General features: G+C 41.1%; 7 protein-coding genes and 1 long non-coding RNA gene across 8 annotated transcripts; 4 read left to right on the top strand and 4 right to left on the bottom strand.

Annotated features, from left to right (window-relative positions):
* Window positions 1-860: 860 nt before the first annotated feature.
* slmb (beta-transducin repeat containing E3 ubiquitin protein ligase slmb) lies at window positions 861-10,260 on the bottom strand. The gene is made up of 8 exons (XM_002053522.4): window positions 9,611-10,260; window positions 5,994-6,216; window positions 2,442-2,713; window positions 2,207-2,386; window positions 1,685-2,139; window positions 1,430-1,619; window positions 1,235-1,370; window positions 861-1,164 (listed from the first exon to the last, which is right to left on the bottom strand). Exons 1-8 carry the CDS (start codon window positions 9,665-9,667, stop codon window positions 1,145-1,147), a joined length of 1,533 nt encoding a protein of 510 aa, XP_002053558.3. The 5' UTR covers window positions 9,668-10,260; the 3' UTR covers window positions 861-1,144.
* On the top strand, window positions 4,285-5,636 carry LOC116651102 (uncharacterized). Its single transcript, XR_004304121.2, has 3 exons — window positions 4,285-4,513; window positions 5,109-5,197; window positions 5,308-5,636. It is a non-coding gene; the product is annotated as an uncharacterized lncRNA (long non-coding RNA).
* Window positions 10,261-10,797: 537 nt separating the features above from the next.
* Window positions 10,798-12,036, top strand: LOC6629649 (oxaloacetate tautomerase FAHD1, mitochondrial). Its single transcript, XM_002053523.4, has 4 exons — window positions 10,798-10,940; window positions 11,122-11,227; window positions 11,286-11,382; window positions 11,442-12,036. Coding segments are annotated over exons 1-4 (693 nt in total). The 5' UTR covers window positions 10,798-10,939; the 3' UTR covers window positions 11,931-12,036.
* Obp93a (Odorant-binding protein 93a) lies at window positions 12,005-12,936 on the bottom strand. The gene is made up of 4 exons (XM_002053524.4): window positions 12,783-12,936; window positions 12,587-12,724; window positions 12,375-12,531; window positions 12,005-12,243 (listed from the first exon to the last, which is right to left on the bottom strand). The coding sequence occupies exons 1-4, from the start codon at window positions 12,894-12,896 to the stop codon at window positions 12,047-12,049; spliced, it is 606 nt and encodes a 201-aa protein (XP_002053560.1). The 5' UTR covers window positions 12,897-12,936; the 3' UTR covers window positions 12,005-12,046.
* Window positions 12,937-13,191: 255 nt separating this feature from the next.
* Ice2 (Interacts with the C terminus of ELL 2) lies at window positions 13,192-15,535 on the top strand. Its single transcript, XM_002053525.4, has one exon. The coding sequence runs from the start codon at window positions 13,290-13,292 to the stop codon at window positions 15,303-15,305; it is 2,016 nt and encodes a 671-aa protein (XP_002053561.1). The 5' UTR covers window positions 13,192-13,289; the 3' UTR covers window positions 15,306-15,535.
* On the bottom strand, window positions 15,504-16,555 carry LOC6629652 (SRR1-like protein). The gene is made up of 2 exons (XM_002053526.4): window positions 16,360-16,555; window positions 15,504-16,299 (listed from the first exon to the last, which is right to left on the bottom strand). The coding sequence occupies exons 1-2, from the start codon at window positions 16,500-16,502 to the stop codon at window positions 15,594-15,596; spliced, it is 849 nt and encodes a 282-aa protein (XP_002053562.1). The 5' UTR covers window positions 16,503-16,555; the 3' UTR covers window positions 15,504-15,593.
* A 120-nt stretch (window positions 16,556-16,675) lies between these two features.
* On the top strand, window positions 16,676-18,695 carry LOC6629653 (coiled-coil domain-containing protein 174). Its single transcript, XM_002053527.4, has one exon. It carries the CDS (start codon window positions 16,851-16,853, stop codon window positions 18,612-18,614), a length of 1,764 nt encoding a protein of 587 aa, XP_002053563.1. The 5' UTR covers window positions 16,676-16,850; the 3' UTR covers window positions 18,615-18,695.
* A 95-nt stretch (window positions 18,696-18,790) lies between these two features.
* LOC6629355 (uncharacterized) lies at window positions 18,791-20,887 on the bottom strand. The gene is made up of 5 exons (XM_002053528.4): window positions 20,502-20,887; window positions 20,248-20,426; window positions 20,023-20,156; window positions 19,314-19,959; window positions 18,791-19,257 (listed from the first exon to the last, which is right to left on the bottom strand). The coding sequence occupies exons 1-5, from the start codon at window positions 20,658-20,660 to the stop codon at window positions 19,029-19,031; spliced, it is 1,347 nt and encodes a 448-aa protein (XP_002053564.1). The 5' UTR covers window positions 20,661-20,887; the 3' UTR covers window positions 18,791-19,028.
* Window positions 20,888-20,912: the final 25 nt, after the last annotated feature.

Raw genomic sequence — 20,912 nt, 5'->3', positions numbered from 1 at the left:
AATGGTATATTTAGAAACGACATGAAAATTAGCTAGTTTCTACATATATATAACATCTACCATTGTTCAATTAAAGAATTGTATATTTATTGCATGTTATATTTCTTAATATTATAGTTTTTCATAGTTTTGCCTAATAAACAGTATTGAACAACACTGCAAAATACAGGCTAAGTGAAAACATGCACGACTTTCATGTCTTTTCATATACATAGTATTCATTTCAATTTATTTTATGTGTTACTTAAGGCCTAATCTTTTAATTTATCTTTCTTTAATTTTTTACAGCTTTAACACTAAAACATCAGGCATGTAAATTAAACTACAAAATGTGCAGTATGACAAAAGCAATTCGTAATGTTGAAAAATCAAAATATATGTGTTCACAAAGTCAATCAAGCTTTAACCAACATCTACGCTAAAGACTATGCTGTGTACGATCTGAGAGTTTTGCCCATTTTGTATATCCTAAACACATGTCAATGTAAAAAAACGTGCCTCAAATATCAAAATAACATTAAAGCCGCACTCAGCCCAATGCGTTTTAGTTATTTGAGCTAAACATCAGTTACATAAACGTTTGTATCGCTGCTGCAAGCATAAACAGTAGATCCAACGATTTACAAAGACTGACCTTAATTATTTCTATGCCTAATTAACTAATATATAATTCTGTTTATATTGTATACTATATATATATATGTTTTCTCTTTTCGTATATTTCTCAAACCTAACAGCCAGTTTATGCAAAAATATTTGTTATGCTCTTTTTGTATTTATTATTCGTTTATCTTGTATTCTTCAATAACTTCATTAATTCATATTATGCACGCGTGTGTTGCATTTTGTTTCTGTTTCTATTTAGTTTTTTTTTTTTTTTTGTTGCATTTCAGTAAAATCGGAGATCGCAATATCTTGGGTTCAACATAATTTAATGGACGAGTCTCAATGCTAATTGCTGGCTTTGTATAATTCATTAATTTTCTTGAACAGCATTATCGGGATCATCAACATCATAATCAATATCCTCCAGCTCATAATTATATTCATCATCATCATCGCCGTCGTCATCGTTGCCCTCTTGTCCCTCCTCATCACTTGAGGCATACAGCTGAAGCTCCCGTAATTGCCGTTGAACAAAATGTTAATGTTCCATAAGGGCCGCTGAAATAACAAAATCAACAGCACATAAATATTTAACACTCGAGATGGAAAAGTGAAAGTTGCATCTTACGTGATGGTGTTCGGCCGGTCTTATTCTCATTGGGTGTGAAATTTAGAAAGTCCCATATCAAAATAGTATCATCGTGCGAGCTGCTCACAATTTGAAACTCATCGAACTGAAGGCGAAAAACGCGACCAGTGTGCTCCTAACAAATAAGAAGAATATTAGTTATCCATGTCATATAAAAGTCGAAAGTGGACTCACCACGAGCGTATTGAGGCACAGTGTATTGGAGGCGGCACGTGGATCCAGCGCTGCAACCAAATCCCATACCTTAATTTTACCATCATAGGCGCCACTGACAATGCGCTTCGTATCGAAGCGGATGCAGCGCACCAGCTCTTCATGACCCTCCAGCACGCGTAGGCAGGCGCCACACTCAATGTCCCACAACCTGCCAAGGGTTAATGTTGGAATAAGTATTTGATTTAAGTGCAAATCCGCTCAGTTTTAATTGACCTGATTGAGTTGTCGGAGCTTCCGCTAACCACTAGACGATCCCTATACTGCAGGCAAGCGATGCCACGTTTGTGGCCATTCAGGGTACGCACAAATTCACAGCTCGACGTGGACCACACTTTGATAGTGCGATCACCGCTGGCGGATACAATATACTTCTCATCAAAATCGACCACATTGACTGCCGCACGATGGCCGACTAGGACGCGACGCAACGTGATCTCGCTGGGCGAGGTCATGTCCCAGACCGCAATGGAGCGATCCTTCGAGCAGGTCACCATCATCCCATTGTTGAAACGCAAATGTAGCACCGCCTCGCAATGATGTATAAGCGTGTTGACCATTTCGCCAGTGTTGACATCCCACACACGCACCGTGGAATCGCTGGAGCCACTGATAATCACCTTATCGTCATACTGCAGGCACAGAACTGATCCAGTGTGTCCCATCAGTGTCTAAAAGGGTGCAGTTGATAGTTAGTTAAAAGCACATTTCGGTTGTTAGGCCTGTCCTTCGTCTCACCTTGACACACTGCAGATCCGTGCGATCCCATATCTTAATGGTGTTATCCCTTAAGCCGGACACAATCTTGCCGTCATCGTACTGTAGACAATATACGCCCTTCGAGTTCTCCGAGCGACAATTGATGCGACGCAACATATGACGTCCGGTTCGCCAGTTGTTCTCTATACTGTCAATATCCTAAAGATGTACAATATTTGATTTAATCTATTTAGTTTTTAGTTTAGGTACGCACATTCATGATCTTGGGAAACAGCTCGCGATGGAATGAGTGCGGTCGCTGTATTTGTCCCGGTCTTGGTTTAAACAGATGCTGCATCCAATTGCGGCGCTCGGCCAGGCCGCGCCACAGCGAATCGGTGCGCACTTTGCGCTCAATGAGCTTTTTCCACAGCATGCCCTCGGATATGACTCGCAGCCATTCCTTGCACACCAACTCGGCGGACTTAAGCGATTCGGCATCCAGATACGATAATATGTTCTCGGCAATATGATCCAGACCTTTTTCTGTTGAGCGGACAAAAGAGATGAATTCATTTGTGAATTTGCATGTTTTTAAATGGAGGAATCATTAACCATCTAAATAATCTAGTTTAACTAGTCGAACTAGCTTTCATAAAAAAAAAACGATCCCAACTCTAACCGTATAGGAAGCTGGAAGAGTATTCAAGTATTCAAGTAGGTGGAATATTGTTGTTTTTCATGGAAATCAAATTGTTTTTTCTAAACTTCTGTCTCTCCAACGATATGTTAATATATGGAAAACTGTTGCTAAAAAAGCATGTATTCTATTATAAAAGAAAAACTTAAATTCACATGGCGCTTAAGTAAAACTTGAAATGTATCAACTTGAGATGATTAATGTGCGCGAATGAACCCATTATGAGATACGTATAGGTAAACCTCGATGACTCATCACAACTTTCAGTTTGCTTAGCTTCACTGCGCTTTGCGCTTCCTGACAAGCTCTGCACACTTCAGCAAGTGACTAAACAACATATTGTACATATTAAATGTATATATAAAGGTAAATAAGTAGATACTTATAAATAGTAGCACCCAGTTTAAGGTCTACCTATGACTCATTGCAGCTGCGGATTGTAATCTTTCGCTAATGAAGCAACAATATCCAACAATATCTCATACATTGCGCGACTCTGCAGTAGTTTCTCCAGACCCACGCGCCACCTACAGACGCAACTTGGACGCACCTAACGGCATTTAGCAGCGGGAGATGAAGAGGCTTGACGGCGACGACCTATCGACAGATGGGTCGCAAGGGGGCGAAGATAACATAGCAAAGGGAAAGGCGATAGGAGCCGGAGCGCAGTGGAGGGGAGTGGAGTGGAGAGGTGGGGACCGCCCTGCTGGTCTGCAGTGAAGTGCTGCATTTTGCCAAACACAATTAAAAATGTGCATAACTCGCAAAGTGACTTGGCAACGACAACGGTGACAACAACGACAACAACAGCAGCAACAACAACAACAACAACAACAGCAACAACGTTGCAACGTTGATGTAGTTCAAGTTTTCTTCGTTGTTTTTGTTGTTGTTGTTGTTGTGTTTCGACGACGTTGTCTAACGGTCCATGTCGCTCGCCTATCCTCAGTCAATCTGTCTGTCTGTCTGTCTGTCACTCCTCAGAGTGTGTGCGTGCGTGTGTGTGTGTGTGTGTGTGTGCGACTGCCTGGTTAGCTGCCTTTGAAATGGATTACAATGTAAATGGAGGAAACAACGGTGCTTATTTCTCGCTCTCGTTCCCATTTTAATACACGCGCTCATCCTGACTAAACACAAGCAAAAGTCTAACGAGAATTCTTGTTCCTCTTTCGACTTGTTATGCCCTTAGCCAGAGGGACTTATAACTTTGTCATCAAATGTGCAGCGCTTGGATGGAGATTTCTGTCTCTGTGTCTCGAACAAGTCTCTCAACTCGAAAACGTTTCAAAGTTAATCGGTTCGGAGAACTGTGTCATATACAACACAAAGTCAAGTAGAGAATATTAAAAAAAATATTTTTTATAATATCTTATTTTATACTTTTTATTTTATTATCTATAATTTGAATGACGCAATGTTTTGATTTATATTCAATTTAGTTTGTATTATTTTTACTTATGAACAATAGCTTTTGTACGCACATCCAAATTGGGTGTCCAATAAGAATCTTGCATTGTAAATTGTCATACATCATATAACGGCAAGGGTATCTCGAATTCGACACAACGAAGCAAACCGTTTCTTCTTGTTAGGCAACAAGAAAACAAGTCCGGATGAGCCTGTGACTCGCTACGCCTACAAAATGGGTATGTAATTACCCAAGGAAGTCCTGAGTACATTCAACATTTCTCAGTGAACTCTAACTTTTAGAGAAAAATGAAAACATGTCCCACTTTAAGGTAGTTAGTTTTTAGTTAAACTCCAATATGAATGTTTGCTTCAGAGAGCTTCAATTTTGAATATAGTATAACATAAAAATATTAGATTAAATGGATTTAATTTATAAACATTCTCTGCATCGAATCAAATACTTTATGTATAAGGGTTTGTTACGCGCAGCTTTTGCTTTTGTTTTGCTTACTTTTTGTTCCGGCAACGCGCGTTTAATGGAAGCAATGACCTTTGAGTCAACAACATAAGCAGCAGCAGCGGCGGGCAGCGCCACCAGCACCTGCAGCTCCGCCCTCCGCTGCTCGCGCCACGGAACATTTGCACGGCAACAGAACAGGGGGCAAGGATTGGCAATGGAATTCCATTCGTTCGGTTACCTTCATGTTTGCCATTCAAGTTTGTTCCTTAACTTTTTGTATTTGTTTCCCAGTTTGCTTTTAGTTTGCCTGTGCTTTTAATCGTTAAATTTTAGTTCTAATCTTGTTCTTTATGTTTAACATTTTGTTTTAGTTAAGATCGATTGGTGAGGAGTTACGAAGGCTTAAAAGTGTGTGGAGGATTATGGGGGCGGGGTACCAGCGGAACGAAACCAGAAAATTGTAAGTAAAATCCCTTCAAAGCACATCTTAAATTGATGAATATATTCTCTACTCACAATCTTGTCCAATGCAAAATGCTTCGATTTCAATATGGAATACCTAATTTACAGTCTCCTAAGGAAATTCGCGGATGTCCTCTGACAAAAACTTTACAATACATTTTTAAGTTAAACTAAGCGGATAAATCAATTTGTCTTGATTCTAATTAAGTAGGTTTATTTCTGGGCAATACCCTCTTAAAGAACAGACCATATTTAGATACTAGCGCCTATTGCCCGGCATTGCCCGTGGAACGTTTTGTGCTACAAATTTTGGATATTATCTTTTCACTAACCTACCCATCTTGATATTCAATTCTATTTAAAAATATGTTTAAAATGCATCAAATAAAGATCCAAGTGTTGGAATCGATTTTCACCCATTTTAAACTTGGCTTGAGAATCTTGAAGCTGAAGAATAAACTTTCATTTATTTAACTTTTGATTAGCCTTTGTCAAGTTTCAAATTAATTATCACAAAGACATCATTCTTGGATGATCCTACACCTATATTTGGAGAGTATTATATGTGAAAACTTTTTGATTTGTTTCATTTAAGCTCAACCTAAGTTGTAGAACATCAAAAGAAATCCATTCTTTTCTTAAAGTCTTCCATTGATATTATAAAAATTCATCAAAGGCGCGAGTCTTTATAATCCGAGCTAAAAGCGAACCCTCCCCACATATTGTCAATGTGTAGGCTTTCCTGTAATATTGCCTGTTGTCTATTGGTGCTATTTTCTGCTTGGTTTACTTACTTGGCAGCAGTGTGATGAAGTCGCGCTGCAGCATCGGCTTGAGAAACGCATTGATCTGTCCGTGCTGATAGTGGCACATGCGCGATAGCAGCTGCTCCACAAAGTCGACCTGTCCGGCCTCGCTCCACTGTGTAAAGTACTGAAAGCAGACATCCCGCTCCGTCTGATATGTGGGCGATGCGTCTTTCTTGCGCACCGGATCGTACAGCATTGTGGTTGTGAACTATTTAGTTGGAAAGAAACAGAATCAGAAAAGTAAAGAGAAAAGTTGATTATCACATATTCTTTGCAGCTTAAGCAATCTACGTGTCGCATATAACTGAAGTCGGGGGTCTGTTTCTCGCAATGTCAAAGGGCAGCTCGTTAAAGAGCTGCAAAGTAGGTAGCTCTCGGTTTGTGGTTGTGGTATGACTAATGGCAGGGCAGGTTATGTGCCAAGTTGAAGTTGTGCAACTCTCAGACGGGTTGGCGACCAGCAAATAAACTTGAGGCTTACAATTAGCCAATTAGTTGAGCTCAAGCTTGGCTCTTTGTCATTGCTACTTATGTATTTGGACTTGTATAGTTTTTGGCTAAAATAAAGCACAAAAATGGCAAAGCGCACAGACAAGCTTGAGAATGGGCCAAATCATTCATAGCTTCAGGCGAGAACTTGAAAAACCTACCTGTCTAGAATGAATTTAAAGAAATTTGTTTATACTTTGTGTTATTCCATATAAATGACAAGTAAGGAAAAAGAAAAGATGGTCTTAAACTGAGCTAAATGTACTCGAAAGAGTTTCGAATTATTACGTTCGGTAATCAAGTCAGGTTTTGGTTTAAGCCTTGATTCGTTAAATTTTTCAAATTTAAAATTGATCAAATTTTAATTTTATTATTTTTTAATTATTTTTTATTCAATTGTACCGAAACGATAACGTAAAATACTTTCAGAATATTTTTAAATAATCCATTTTTTGAAAAAGTAAAAGAGTATATAATTCATTTTTATGGGGTTTCTGAAAATTCTATTTCAGAAATTAATTTGTATTTTTATTAAAATTAGTTTAAAATAATATAAAAAAAAACAGCCTATAAATAATGCTATCAGAAAGATGGGAGAGAAACAATTGCTGTAGAGTTGTGTGATTTTTAATAATTAAGTTAGCTGCCATGCTAGCAATTGTATGTGTGTGTATGTTCGTGTACGTGTATGTGTGTATGTGAGTATGATAAGTGTTAAAATACTGTATATGTAATTGTATTAACACCTTGACTACCTCAAAGCCTTGTATACACAGGTGTCCGTGTGTGTGCGTGTGCGTGTGTATGCGTCTGTACACGTTTTTAGCGGCTTAAATGAATAGCATATCATATTTGTTGTTGTTGTTTGTTAGAGCTGTTTATTTGCGTTTGTATTAAAAATAAAGTTTAAATCGTTTTTGAGGCTAACATTTTGGTGTAGGTAATGACTGTTGAGACTTATGGCCTCCGGCTACGCTTATTAGCCACTTGGCAGTGCAAATAATAATTTCCACTTAGAGCTAGAAAAATAAAAGGTTTTCCTTACTTTTCGCACAGCTATGTAGGTCAGGGAGCTGATGCTTGAATTGTTTCCAAGATATTATATTCTCGAGGAAGGCAAATTGCCCTAAATAAAACTACAGTGAAAGCTCCCTTCGGGCGAACTGTTCGTTTTTAGATGTGTTCTTAAAAGACATGTCGAATTTATAACAATTATTGAGAAAAACATAGCTAAGGCGTCTCTGGTTATATGCCAATTGATGTGTATGTACATACTTTGTTATTATATTCAATTTATGGAAAATCTATTTTTATGTACTCATTTCTGGATTGGACAAACAAATTTGAAGAGTGGCAAAAACTGACTTAAAATAAAACTAATTTCTTGAAAAACTGAAAAGTTCGCGATATCAAAATAAAAGTTTCCGTTTCTTATTTAGTTTACTAATTAAATAAATGAAAATATATACAAAAATCAATAGGCACAAACACATACGAGAATGTAGTACATTCATTTAGCATATTAACAGATCTTTTACTTTATGTTATCCTGAAATTCTGTTATTAACAGGAGGGCAAGGCTGATGTTAAGGCAACAGAGCTTTCACTGTTATTCATTTCTCTTGTTATTTATTCCAATAAAAATGTAGAATTTGTTTATTGCTCGCATTAAAATGTTTTTAGATAATCTTTGCAACGATTATAAAATCCAGAGAGAAACGTTAACGAACTGGTTTGTAGCCTTGTATATATATTTTTATGTATATATATATATGTATATAGCGATGTATGCGGACTGTGTTTCGGATCTATTTCGCGAGAGACTGCGCTGCGAAATCTTAATGATAAAGGTAAAAAATAAATGCTTATGCACAGATTGCCCGCCATCTCACCTTGATGTCAGCTTTTGGGCTAACAATAACAAATATGACTCAAATGTAACTTAATTGCTGACCGCGTGCATTTTGGCCAAAAATCAACTTTTGACCCAGAAACAGAAACAGCAACAGAAAAACCAACAGCAAGTGTGCAAATGAATGGAGAAGCATTTATTGACTGCTTCCCAGCGTACGGGGGGTTGAGGAGGCAACTGACCTTTACTCCGCCTTCGCCTCATATTTACGTACAATAAACTCAATACAAACAACTTCGATTGAACGGATTGAAATAAATATGAATATTTATACAAAGTAAATAATAACAAATATGCCTATATATATTAAAATATAAGAGTTGTGTGCATAAACAAAACTTGAAAGAAATGAAGGCCAATTAACTGCTAATTACAAAATATACGAATATAAACAAGTAAAAGTACTCTCGTGATTTATTGACGCGCAGATACCCTGTACTAAGGCACAAAGTTTCAAAACTTGACTCTCAACTAACTTGATCGCATTGAAATGTGTGAATATACCAAAAATCAAGCTTATATAGCTGAAAATCCGCTTTCCTTCTATTTTTAGAAGGTTAAATGAGCTATACGAGAAACTTACTTATCCAATGCAATAGCTCATTCATATGATATAAAAAACATATTTAATCAAATCGCAGGCACATATTGATATTTATCGATTTTGCGGAAAATCGAATTAAAATCGTTTTGCTTATGTTATAAAATACCGAAAAATCTTAAATTTAGCTCTTGTAGTCAGATCGCACCCGATTGCTCTTGCTGATCACGATAATATATGTGTTTATATAGAATAGCAAATCAGTTAATGCTACCTGCATCTGTCTAATGAATCATTATTATCAACTATTTTATGGTAAAAGGGTATACAAAATTATGAGCAAATGCGAACTGATTAAAAGAAGAAAAGCTAACAAAATTTTAATAGAGTGCACGAGTGCAAAATTTGTATATACATGTACATAAATACAAATACATTTGTATACGTATGTGTATACGAAAATAAAACACAAATACAAACGAACAAAATTCGTACATATGTTTGTATATGCCTGCATATGTGACACCTTGAGCATGATGTATGTATGTATTGATATTGAACATTGCATATATGTACATATATACATATATAGATATATTGATACACATATGAAGAACACAAAATGTACACCTGAAATAATTGAATGAATGATGTACTTACTGCTTGGGCATTGGAGTTAGTCTCGTCCATTATTTTGTCAGTCTCCATTTTTATCATTGTGTTGTTGTTTCTTTTACTGCTGTGTTTGTTGAATTTCTGTAGCTGTTTTGGCTGCTGTTGTTTGGTGCACGCACACACACACACAAGCACACAGATTTATCGTTTCGCAATAACTTAATTCAACCAATACGTGAATTAACTTAGCACTTGTATGCTGGCATTAATTGATAATTGGGCATTATTTAGCGTTGCAAGAAAATTACAAATTTGGTTAGAGGTTGTCCCTACAACAACTCTCTTCTCAGGGTGGTGACTTTAGCGCTTTCTCGTTTTTACCCACTTACAATTTTCATTGCTTTCTCGTTCGCGCTTTATATATATTCACCACGCCGCGCGTTACTGCCTCCAACAAATTCGTGTTATTCTCTTTGACAAGTCATTCTTTATACTTTTCATTTGACTTTTGCGCTATATGCTGGCCTTCTTTGTGGTTTTATACAGCAATAGGATTGTAATCACACCGTGCAATTGCCCGCAAATGCACGTGTATTTGTGTGACACTTATACACTTAATTTTAAATATTTTTATAAATTTTTCTCCACTATTAATAAGCGACGGCACGTAAATGTTAGAGTTGTACCAATCGTTCGGAATATGTTCGATCGAACGACTTCCCGAACTGAATGAACGCACAGAATCACTTATTGTCGCTCATTTGGTTCGCTCAATCGAACAAAACTATCGATATAAGGCCATGATATCGTTAGTCGTATGTTAAAATATACTCGATTATCAATCGATATGATCAACATATTTATTGTTATTCATGACTTTTTACTTCGAGAAACAACCGCTTTTGATTGATAAAAGAAAAAATAATATATTAAAATAACAATAATAATAAAATTATTTTATTTATTAAAGGTTGCGATCTCCTGCAACAATAATATTATTTACCATTTCAAAAGGCGTGAACAATTTTCCTGATAAACTGATGCCAACAGGAGTTACAAAAGAATTGGCAAACAACCAATAAGACCAAATAATGTTAAATTCCCACGCCAAAATGTGAACAATTCTAGTTCACAGACATCGATACGTTGCTGATTTCGCTTCACGTTTACAGTACGTTGCTGAATTTGCGTTAACGCTGCTGATTTTGCGCTAATCGAGTACAACGGTTAGACTGCACTCTTTTGAACAAGCGATCTAGTTCTCTGTTGATCAATTGAGTTTTATGTTATTTAATTTCTATTGATAAACTATTTTTGGGCAGCGGGGCACGTCTCCAGATAACCTTGAGGCCCAATAAATACAGCATTGACGCAAGTAAGTGGCTTTTAACATTGTTCTAATTAAAAGCAAAACATTCACTCACATTCAGTCGACCGCAGTGGTCGCAATCTCCGATCTCACATTCACATTGTATGATCAGTTTTAGACAGTTATATTTTTGTTACAATTTTTCTGAAAATATTTTCAAACTAAACAAATTGTTAACGGTTTTCAGTGGTGCGCCTATCCGCTCGCTACCTCATGGCCTTTCAACGCAACCAGGATGCGGCCAACTTTGTGTTCGAGGGCAAGAAGATTATTGGAGTTGCCCTAAACTATATGTAATTGATATTGCAAGCCTTGATTGAAACGGTTATTCAACTTGTTTGCCATACGCAGGTGCGCGGTCAAAGCCAAAAATGTGCCGGTGCCACAGGTGCCGATCGTTTTTTTAAAACCAACAACATCTTATCTGCGTGAAGGCTGTCCCATTATCGTAGGTGACCTATGCTCTTTTAGACTCTACAGCTAATTAATACGAGTCGTCCGTTTTAGTTGCCCAAAGTATTTACCAAGGTAGCCTATGAAGTGGAGCTGGGCGTGGTCATCGGATCGCGATGCAAGAACGTATCAAAAGCTCAGGCCATGCAACATGTTGGCGGTTACTGTTTGGCTTTGGACCTCACTGCCCAATGCAATTTGGCTGCTGCACGCGCCACTGGCGGCTCCTGGACGTTGGGCAAAGGCTTCGACACATCGACGCCAGTTTCACGTTTAATACCGTTTGATGCTGTGAACGATCCGCATACCCTGCCGCTGTGGCTCAAGGTCAATGGAGAGCTGAAGCAGAGTGGCTGCACTGCTGATTTGGTTTTCAAAGTGCCTGACATTATTGCCTATGTATCCAAGTATATGACATTGGAGCCAAATGACTTGATATTGACGGGCACGCCAAATGGCTCCGATGCTTTTAAAGCTGGCGATGTCATCGAGTGCGGCTTGGCGGATTTGGCCACCATGAAGTTTAATGTGTGTGCGGAGTAATACAGACTAATAACTGACAAATGACAACTAAATTGTATGCTATCAATTTAAGTATAAAGCCATTAAACGAACGATTAGGTTTGCTGATCTATTTGAATAGACGTAATTGCATACGTTTACTTTCTGCCACTTTTAACATCATTGCAGGCAATCAAGTAATCCCGCATGCCCACACAATCAACCGTATTTTTCCATATAGATGCCGGACAATTCTGATAAACCTGTTCCATGATACAGGCTAGCAAAGTAGCCGGATAGTAATCGCAGTTGTCCTTTGCATGCAGCCATTGGAATTGTTGGGTACGGCTCTGAGCTGTTACGGTTATAATAATATCAATATTGATTACTTTTTATATAAAAGATTTTGTTATCCGACTCAGGGATTGCTTACGAAGTCGTCACATTTCAATCTAGGGTAACAGTTGTTTCTTGTTTTAAACATACCGTAGTCTACGCAGCGTTTTAAACTCTTCACGATGAGATTTGAGAGGACAGCATCCTTTTTATAGCGCTGTTCCAGGCTCCTTTGCATAACAGGTAAATTGACAGTTCCATTGGAGAGTAAATAGCCATTCTTTTTGAATACGCACTCCGCAATACACTGTAAAATATATCCTTTATTTTGTTCGATTCCATAGTTGAGCAGAAGTTCTTACTGCATGTAGAGCCACTTTGTCCGATTTCAAATTACGCGTCTCCCCATTATTGGTGGTTAGATTGGTCTGACTGAGCAGGGACTTGCGGCAGGACTTGCTGAATTGATCATTTCTGGGAACATTACAACAGGAGCTTAACTATAAGTATATAAATTTAACGATAATAATTGCGCATATGTCAAAAGCTTAAGCTCACGAGTTTTGGTTGCTTTTTTGCCTTGTCGCAGCTCGTAATATTAGCTGAAGCAGCTTCAGATTTTAGAACTGGAAGAACAAGCAGAAAAAACAATATTAAATAGTTAAAATACATGCTGTTGCTTAAAAGATTTTTTAGAAACTGCTTTGACTTAAATAACTGTCACATATTTGACGAATTTAAACATGTTAAATGTTGCATAAAAATCACATTTAAATTTAACGATAATGATCGACAGAAATTGTTTAAAAGAAACCAAGAGAGGGGAGCGATATTTTACACTCAGAAAAACATTTGATTTTCCAATTTGTCTAGTCAAATTCATAATTCATAATATTCGCTTATTTAAGCGTAATGGCAGTTACAAAAGTAATTTCTGTTCTGTTAATAACATTAACGCAAATGTTAAGTTAACAGAACAACAAACAGCGCAAATCGGAACCACAAAACAACAACCAACCAAAGGGTAAAAACCCTTCGAAAAAGTGCATATAAGTATACACAAACATGGAAACGAATTTATATAAGGGCAGTGTCACAATATTTCACAATCAACCGTCATACAAAGTATTCAACAAATCGATTGAGCAAGCCGACGACTCACTCTTTACCTTTCTGAACGACGTCGATTCAGAGTTTTTAAAGGAGGAACAACAGGGGCCTTCGCAAGTCTTTACATCCTACGCTTGCGGATTCACCAGAAGCGATCCACGCACTCAGGAGCTTTTAAGACGCACTGTTTATGATCACACAAAGCAACAGTTGCCATACGAATTTCCCAATCCGCAGGAACGCTATTCCGCCCTAAGTGCTGCACAGCAGGCGGCCTGCCTGCGTCTGTTGATTGCCTGGCAGCAAAACTTGGCCGAGAGCGAGGATGATTTTGTTGTTTGGCGTGTCACGAACGGCAAACGCTGCAAGGAGCTGCAGCTAGTACAAAAGCACATCTACGACTATGCCAACGCACAAAAGGAGCGACTCTATGCGCCCATGAAGCCACTGGTGATGCACTACAGCAAATGGTTCGAACTGAGAATTCAGCATCTGCTGCATGGGCTGCCCAATAGCAGCTACTCAACGCACACAGGCCTGCCACAACTGCATCAATGTAAAGGCCTGCAAGAGGAGGCAGCCTGCATGGAAAATATTAAGCTGATATGTCGCCGGGGACAGGTGCGACTCTGGCCAGAGGTGCGCCTGCTGCAACAGGAGCTAAGCACATTGCGGGTGCGTTTGGAGCGTTATGCCTATGCAGGCGTAAATGATGAGCCTGCTTCACAGTCTGTTGCCGATGTGCTTGAGCGCCAACTGCTGGAAACTGAAGAGGATGTGTTTGTGTTGCCCCTGGATGCACTGCTGATGCTTTTAACGCCAGGCGCATACGTGGATTTGCCTACAGAAATGCTGCTGCATATAAGTGATATTCCCGACAGCGAATACAAGTGCATTGAGTTCAAGGAGCCTCTACCTGCGCGCAATTGCGGCTGGCACACAAACAGCCGCCTTCTGACGCAGGCCTACACAGCATACGCACCAGCCAACTGGCTGCAGTTTACAGCCGACGGCGTCGTGCAGGTACCTAATGATGTGCCAGACGCAGCGCTGAATGACAAAGTCCAACCCGCCGTTTACAAACTGTTGCCTATCGATGAGGATGTGCGGCCTATGCCAGAAGCAAAGTCCAACAGTGCGCTGGTCAGCTGGCGTCTGCGTGCTGGGGAGGCGGATACCGAGGCGGAGCCGGCTCTGTTGATGTACAGCAGCCTTCCGATAGCGGCCGTGCGCGATGCTGCGGCCAATCAAATGCTAGGCTGTCATCTTATCAAGCTGGAGAATAAGCCAGATTGCGGCTGTGAGATCATGACCAAATACGAGCTGCTTAGCGCCTGGCTGCAGTTGAAACTACTCCAGACTGACATAGGTCATTGCTCGCGCATTTCGCTGCAAGATCTGGCGCCGCTGCTGGAGGAGCCGCTAACACTAGGTGCTTTGGAGCAGCAGCTGCACGAATACTATCACATAAGCATGCCGCAGCAGCTAAGCCAGCTACGCGAGTTCTTGAAACTGCTGCGCAGCGTGACGCCTGGCAGGTATCTGCTACGTTATACGGCAAAGTATAAGGACAAGTTTTTGCTGTGCCAACCTACGCCGGAACCCACACCCAATAGCTTTAAATTGTACGATCTGCTGGCGGGTACGTCGCCCAATGACATCAACTTTCTCACACAGGCCGCCAGCTATCTGCCCATTTCGCCGAAGCTTTGTAGTCGCCTGCACGAACAGCTGCAACTGTTGCCCTGTTCATTTCCAGTCAAGGTAGGCGGCGCTCGGCGCTCTAAGAAGAAGGCAATAATCAAGAAAAAATCGAAGGTTGAGGAGCAACCAAGCTTGGTGCAGCGCACACGCAAGAAGAAGCCAAAGACAAGAGAAAGCCGGCGCAAAAATTCACGACAACGTAAGCGGGCGGCTGCCAAGGCACAGAAGGATCAGGATAAAGAGCTGGATAAAATTATGATCCTATAAGGCACATTTTTCCATGCTTTTTTTTTTGACTTAGTTAAGTTAAATGTCAAAGACTTGTGTAAATCGGATGAGATTAGTTCGCATTCTGACAATCGGCAGAAAATGGAGTTATATGAATTAAGAAGGGGCGAAAATAAGTTATAAAGTATGCCGGTTCAAAACGTTTTGAAAAATAAGCTAAGTTAGTGTACAAATAGATTTGAATGCTATCCAAAAGCCAATACATGAAACATTTCTTTTCCTTCAAGTAAATGACCATCGTTTATTCCGTGGCACACAAAAGTTTAGCTATGATCCTAAGCTTAATGCAGCCATTTCTGCCTCCATATTTAGTTCGGTTTGTAATTCATCTTCGTGCACATTTAAAGGAGCGCATCGTGTCCAAAATACTTCATCATCAACTGCTGGTAGTTTGTCGCTGGGAAAACTGTGCAATGACAGGTCATTGAATACATTGTTGTGCTCGTAGTCATCCTCTAAAGGAGCCTCTGTGCAGTGGGCCGTTATTCGGGCAATGTGATCATTGGGAATTCTAGTTTTAGATAGAGTTCTGTTTAGTGTTAGCATCTCGAAACTATTCGAGATTAGAAAAACGTTTGCCAAGCTTTCGCTGCTCCAATTGCACCACAGCAGATTGTGCATAAGTGCGTAGGGACAGTGGGGCAAATAATAAAGAGTGGATACATTAGCTTCATGCCTGCCCGCCCTGTCCTCGGCTATGATAGTGCCATTCAGACGCTGTATTAGCTCTTTCTCAGTTTCACGAAACACGGGATCATAGTAGAGTGCCTCCTTGATGTTGTGTTGCCGCTGGGCGCTCATTATAAACGCTGCCTGATGCAGCGCCTGGTGTGTGCGTGTGAATGGTCCAAGACCCAGGCAGACTATACGTTCCAGTGGCCGCTTGAGCATGTCCAGGTGCTGTTGCAGCGTATCCATAGACAAGATAAAATAATCACTTTGGCTCATTTCCCCGCAGAGTCGCTCCAGGCGTCTGCAAGTGCATCAACAATTATCAGTATATGCGTATAAACATATAAACCAAGGCAATTACGCTTGAAAGTGGTCCACATTTACATCGGGGCAATCGTTTAAGTAATCGCTTTCGGATTTGTGGCGGTTGCGGCGACTCAGGCATTTACGCGCCATCCATTTCTTACGCGTGACCACCTGAAATTCCTCGCCAGCGCCAGACATTCCAATTTATTTTGTCTATATGGCTTGTTTTCTGTAATCACTTTTGGGATTTCTTTCTTAATCGCGATATTTTGCTATCGATAGTCGGCTATCGAGTACTTGAAAAAACCGAAATTGCTTTTCCACTTCAATCTTTACATTCTATTTGTGTTTTCATTGTTAAGAAACATACGTATTTGCACGTAACCGTCTAGAATGACCCGCTAGCTAATACTTTTTTTTTGTATTAATTGAAATTCTTTTGGCGATTAGTATTATTGGTTCTTGTTGGTATCGAGTATCTACACTTTTCCACGTAAAACAGCTGACTCTGCTCTTCTTCTTTCAATTTACCTTCTTGTTGTGAATATGAACGACCCAAACAAAGCAATCAGCGTTAATTTATCATCGCTGCTTAGTTTAAAAGCGGAATTGCAGCGAAAACAGCATGAAGTCAAACTGGCAAAAGCGACCAAGACGACGGCCAGTGAGTTCAGGCCAAACAAAATGTCCAGCGAAAAGGAAAAGTCAAAATCTAGTGGCAGCAGCAAGGAGCGCAGTTACAAGGAGATTAGCCGCAACGAGGATGTAAAGGTGTATGAAACGGAAGACTATGGACAGCTGGACAAATCACGGCGTGTGCTGGAGGCAAAAAGTAAATACTACGATCGCATGAGCCGCAGCGGCGGCAGCCTCAACTCTGACGACAATTGCCTGGTAATGTTCAATCGCAAGCGTCAGGAGCAGCAGGGCGACGAAGAGGAACAGCAACCAAGGTCTGCTCCACGAGATCGGCTGAGCAGCAGCAGCAGTAGCGAGAACGAGAGCGTGGGCGGAAATGCAGCCACTGGCCACGACGATGACGAAGTGGAGTACACGGATTGCCTAGGTCGGACGCGTACATGCTTACGCAAGGAGCTAAGCGAGGTAATGCGGCGGGACAAGCAACTGGCAGACAGCATGCCCGAGCGCTTGGATCAAACCAAAGCCAATTGGATGATAGACACCAAGGGCACACACAGCAGCAATCACAGCAGCGACGGAAATGCAGACGATGAGCCTTTCTATGGGCCACGGCCCACGGAGAGCGTCTTCAGCGAGGCCATGTCTACGATGACCAAGCATGATGAGCAGCGCGTTTCCTGGGAGCGCAAGGAGCAAGAGAATTTTGAAAAGCCCGATGTACATTATCAGGATGTGTTCTTCGATGAGGCGCGCACACATGGCGTGGGCTACTATGCCTTCTCCACGGATGAGGCCGAGCGAAAGCAGCAGCAACGCGAGCTGGAGCAGGCGCGTAAGGCCACGGAGGCGGAGCAAAAGCGACGTGATGAATTGCGTGCCGAGCGCGATAAAATCGTTGCGGATCGCGTGCTGGCTGCAAAAAATCGGATTAGAGCACGCAATGGTCTGCCGCTCATCAGCAAAGAGGAGTATGAGCGCGAGCAACAGCTCAAGGCGGCTGAGGCTAAACTCGAGGAAACAGAGCGCGAACGCGAGAAGACTGAAAAGGAACAAGCACTGGCGGCTCAAAAAGCAGCAGAGGAGGCCGAACGCGAGGAGCTGCGCAAGGACCATATACGCGACTGGGACAGAGACAAAAGCGGTGTGGCTAAAAAGTCCGATGATGGGCAGCCACCACCAGAGGAATGGCAATACAAGCCCGAACGGCTGCCAATGTCCCAGGAGCAGTGGAACGAACAGCAGCGTGCCGTGCGTGCCCCAGAATTCGCGCCCATGCCAGAAATGGGGCCGATGCCAAAGCGCATCAACTTTAGCAGCATTCCACCACCAGTTCCCACGTGGTCCAGCAGTGAACAGGAGTTCAACAGCTATCACTCCACTAAACGCGAAAAGCAATTCCAGCGCCGCAACTACACAAAAGCCAGTGATGATATCGATGATGGAGAAGCATCAGCAAGCAGCTCCATGCATGCCCAGCATCAGGGCACCGCGATACCTCCACCTGCTTGTCTCGAAGAGGGTTTTAGCGGGCCGCCAACAGCCAAGCGTGCGAAGTCACAAGCTGAACTTGAACGCTCCATTGAGGCGGGTCTTAGATTTCTGCGGGAGAGCTGCGACAAGGGCGTGCTGGGCAACAAGGCTACCTGGACGGCCAAGGCGGACTATTAGTTAGTTTAGCTATTAAGTTCGATTGTAATTTATTGCTTTGTATAAAGAAATTGCTATAGAAAAACGAGTATGCCTCGACAAGTTTTCTATTGTCTGTGTTTAAATATACCTAGATTATTTTATGCATACAATTCACATTTCGAAGTTTTCATTACAATCATAAGAGATTGCAACGTTGTTAAGTTGGCTGCTTGAGAAACGTAACGGTAAACAGTTAACATAGAGTTGAGAAGTATTTTAAAACTAGGCTAACCTAAACCTTGTGGGCATAAACGTTGTTAATTAACCTAAATTATCTTTTATATAAGAGGCTACAGGTTCAAAATAAATACTGCAAACCGAGCATAACTAAAACTCTAATTATGTGGCATAGACTAGATCTAATCGGGCTTCCAGTTGTGCTCTGGCCACCCTCTAGAGCATGTCACTGTCGACCATGTCAATCACTATTTCGGACATCTTCTGTCGACACAGGTCGTTGGGCGGAAAATTTAAAGTGGGCGCGCCTACATCCCCATCGAGGTCATCATTGCGATTCAAATACATATCAGGTGCATCCTCCGATGAGCACGTACTTATGGGTATGATGTCCATAGCCAGTCCAAGGGCAAATCGTCCATAGGTTTTCAGTTCCTGAGCAAAGCTGTAAAAGTGATATAATTAATTTAGCCGCCTATTAGCTCACAATTCACGCCCTACAGTTCCTGAAACTTTTCCAGTGTATTGCATTGCTCTGGCAAAACGTTGCACAGCACTTGCAACCATTTGTACAGCTCCTCTGTGTAAACTTTGAGCAGCGGCTTCAGTTGAGCGTCTCGCATTTGCTTGGTGGTGCAGCAGTACAGAAGATTGGCTATGTCCAATGCTATGGAACTATAGCGTACCAGCTGAAAGTCAATTAGCGCCACCTCCAAAACGCGTTGTCGATCCTCCGGATCGTAGCGATACAGAAAATTATTAACCCAACAATCGCCATGGCAAATGGCCGACAAGGGCGATTCGGCGCTAGCCAACTCCACCATCTGTCCGAAGAAGGAAGAGCTTTCCGCAAAGCTAAGCATCGCTTGCATGTACTTTGAGTCCGCGGGCAGCACATCGGATACCATTTTAATGGCGTTCTTTGTCAGGCGTTCGTAATAGTTTTTGTACCAGCTGGTATTAGCTGTGCAGAATATGCCCTCGCTGATGGTGCTGCACATTTTTGTAAACTCCAGCGGATGCTCAAACTTGTAGGCTAAACTGAGCGCATGCAGCTGCGCCACCTGCAGCAAAACCGATTGCGTCTCCTCCATGCTGAGGCCCTTGTGTCGATCCGACATCTCAAAGCCGCGAACGCGCAGATCCTCTACAGAAATAAATAAATAATTCAATTCAAATTCGAAGAACTTTAGTGTGTACACATATTTACCCATTATGAGCAAATCATGCCTCGCTGTATAGCATTTGGGTATGGAATTAAACAATGGCGCGTTTAAGCCCGTTTTGCTGGCCTGAAACTTAACCAGCTCTGGCATTATTGTGGTATAGAATTCCACCTCGTTGCTGCAAAGTATCAAACAAATAATTTCAATTTATATGTACAGATACATATGTACATATATAATATTTGATATTAAAACGTAGTTGAACCAACCGAAAAAGCTTGTCGCTCTTGTAGGCTTCTCTTTGGACAACGCTCTCTGGCAACACCTTGCATATAACGTTCTGCTCCCACTTATGAGTGCTGCCATCTAGTTGTTGGCGTTTCCCACTTAGGCAGATGCGATACAGTGCTGCCGTATAGTTATCGCCGCGGTCAGAGCCTTGCGCTAGCTATCAAGGGATTAATACACAAAAATTGTTTTCATTTAAACACACACACACACACATACACGCATGCATGCCCACCTCGAACGCCTCGATTTGCACTTCCGGCTCTACATGTTTGAAAATTTCCTGAAACGTGCATAACGTCAGAGCGTTTTTGCTTTCATTAGCCGCTTCTGTGCCTGTCGTTGTTGTTGTTGTTGTGGTTGCTGCTGTTTTCGGCGTTTCTGGAATGCCCATTTTTTGCGCGATATTTATTATATAAAATGTACAATTATGCAGCCGTCGTGAAAACAAGAAGTAGAAACTGCAACGTTTTATTCTTTTTGCTATATTTCAATCAATAATTATTAATTGTTAACTATTGTTAAGCACTTTCGTAAGTAAGCCTCGCCACGTTAACTTTTGGCGTTTATTCATCGATTTTGCGCTAACACATGTTTTTCCGCATCGCCATTTCTCGTCCTTTTTGTCGAAAATACGCATGTCACA

The sequence above is a fragment of the Drosophila virilis genome, chromosome 2, assembly GCF_030788295.1.
Source record: "Drosophila virilis strain 15010-1051.87 chromosome 2, Dvir_AGI_RSII-ME, whole genome shotgun sequence".
NCBI classification, from domain to species: domain Eukaryota; kingdom Metazoa; phylum Arthropoda; class Insecta; order Diptera; family Drosophilidae; genus Drosophila; species Drosophila virilis.
The sequence above is the reverse complement of the archived record's forward strand: the minus strand, read 5'-3'. Positions and strand labels throughout refer to the sequence as shown.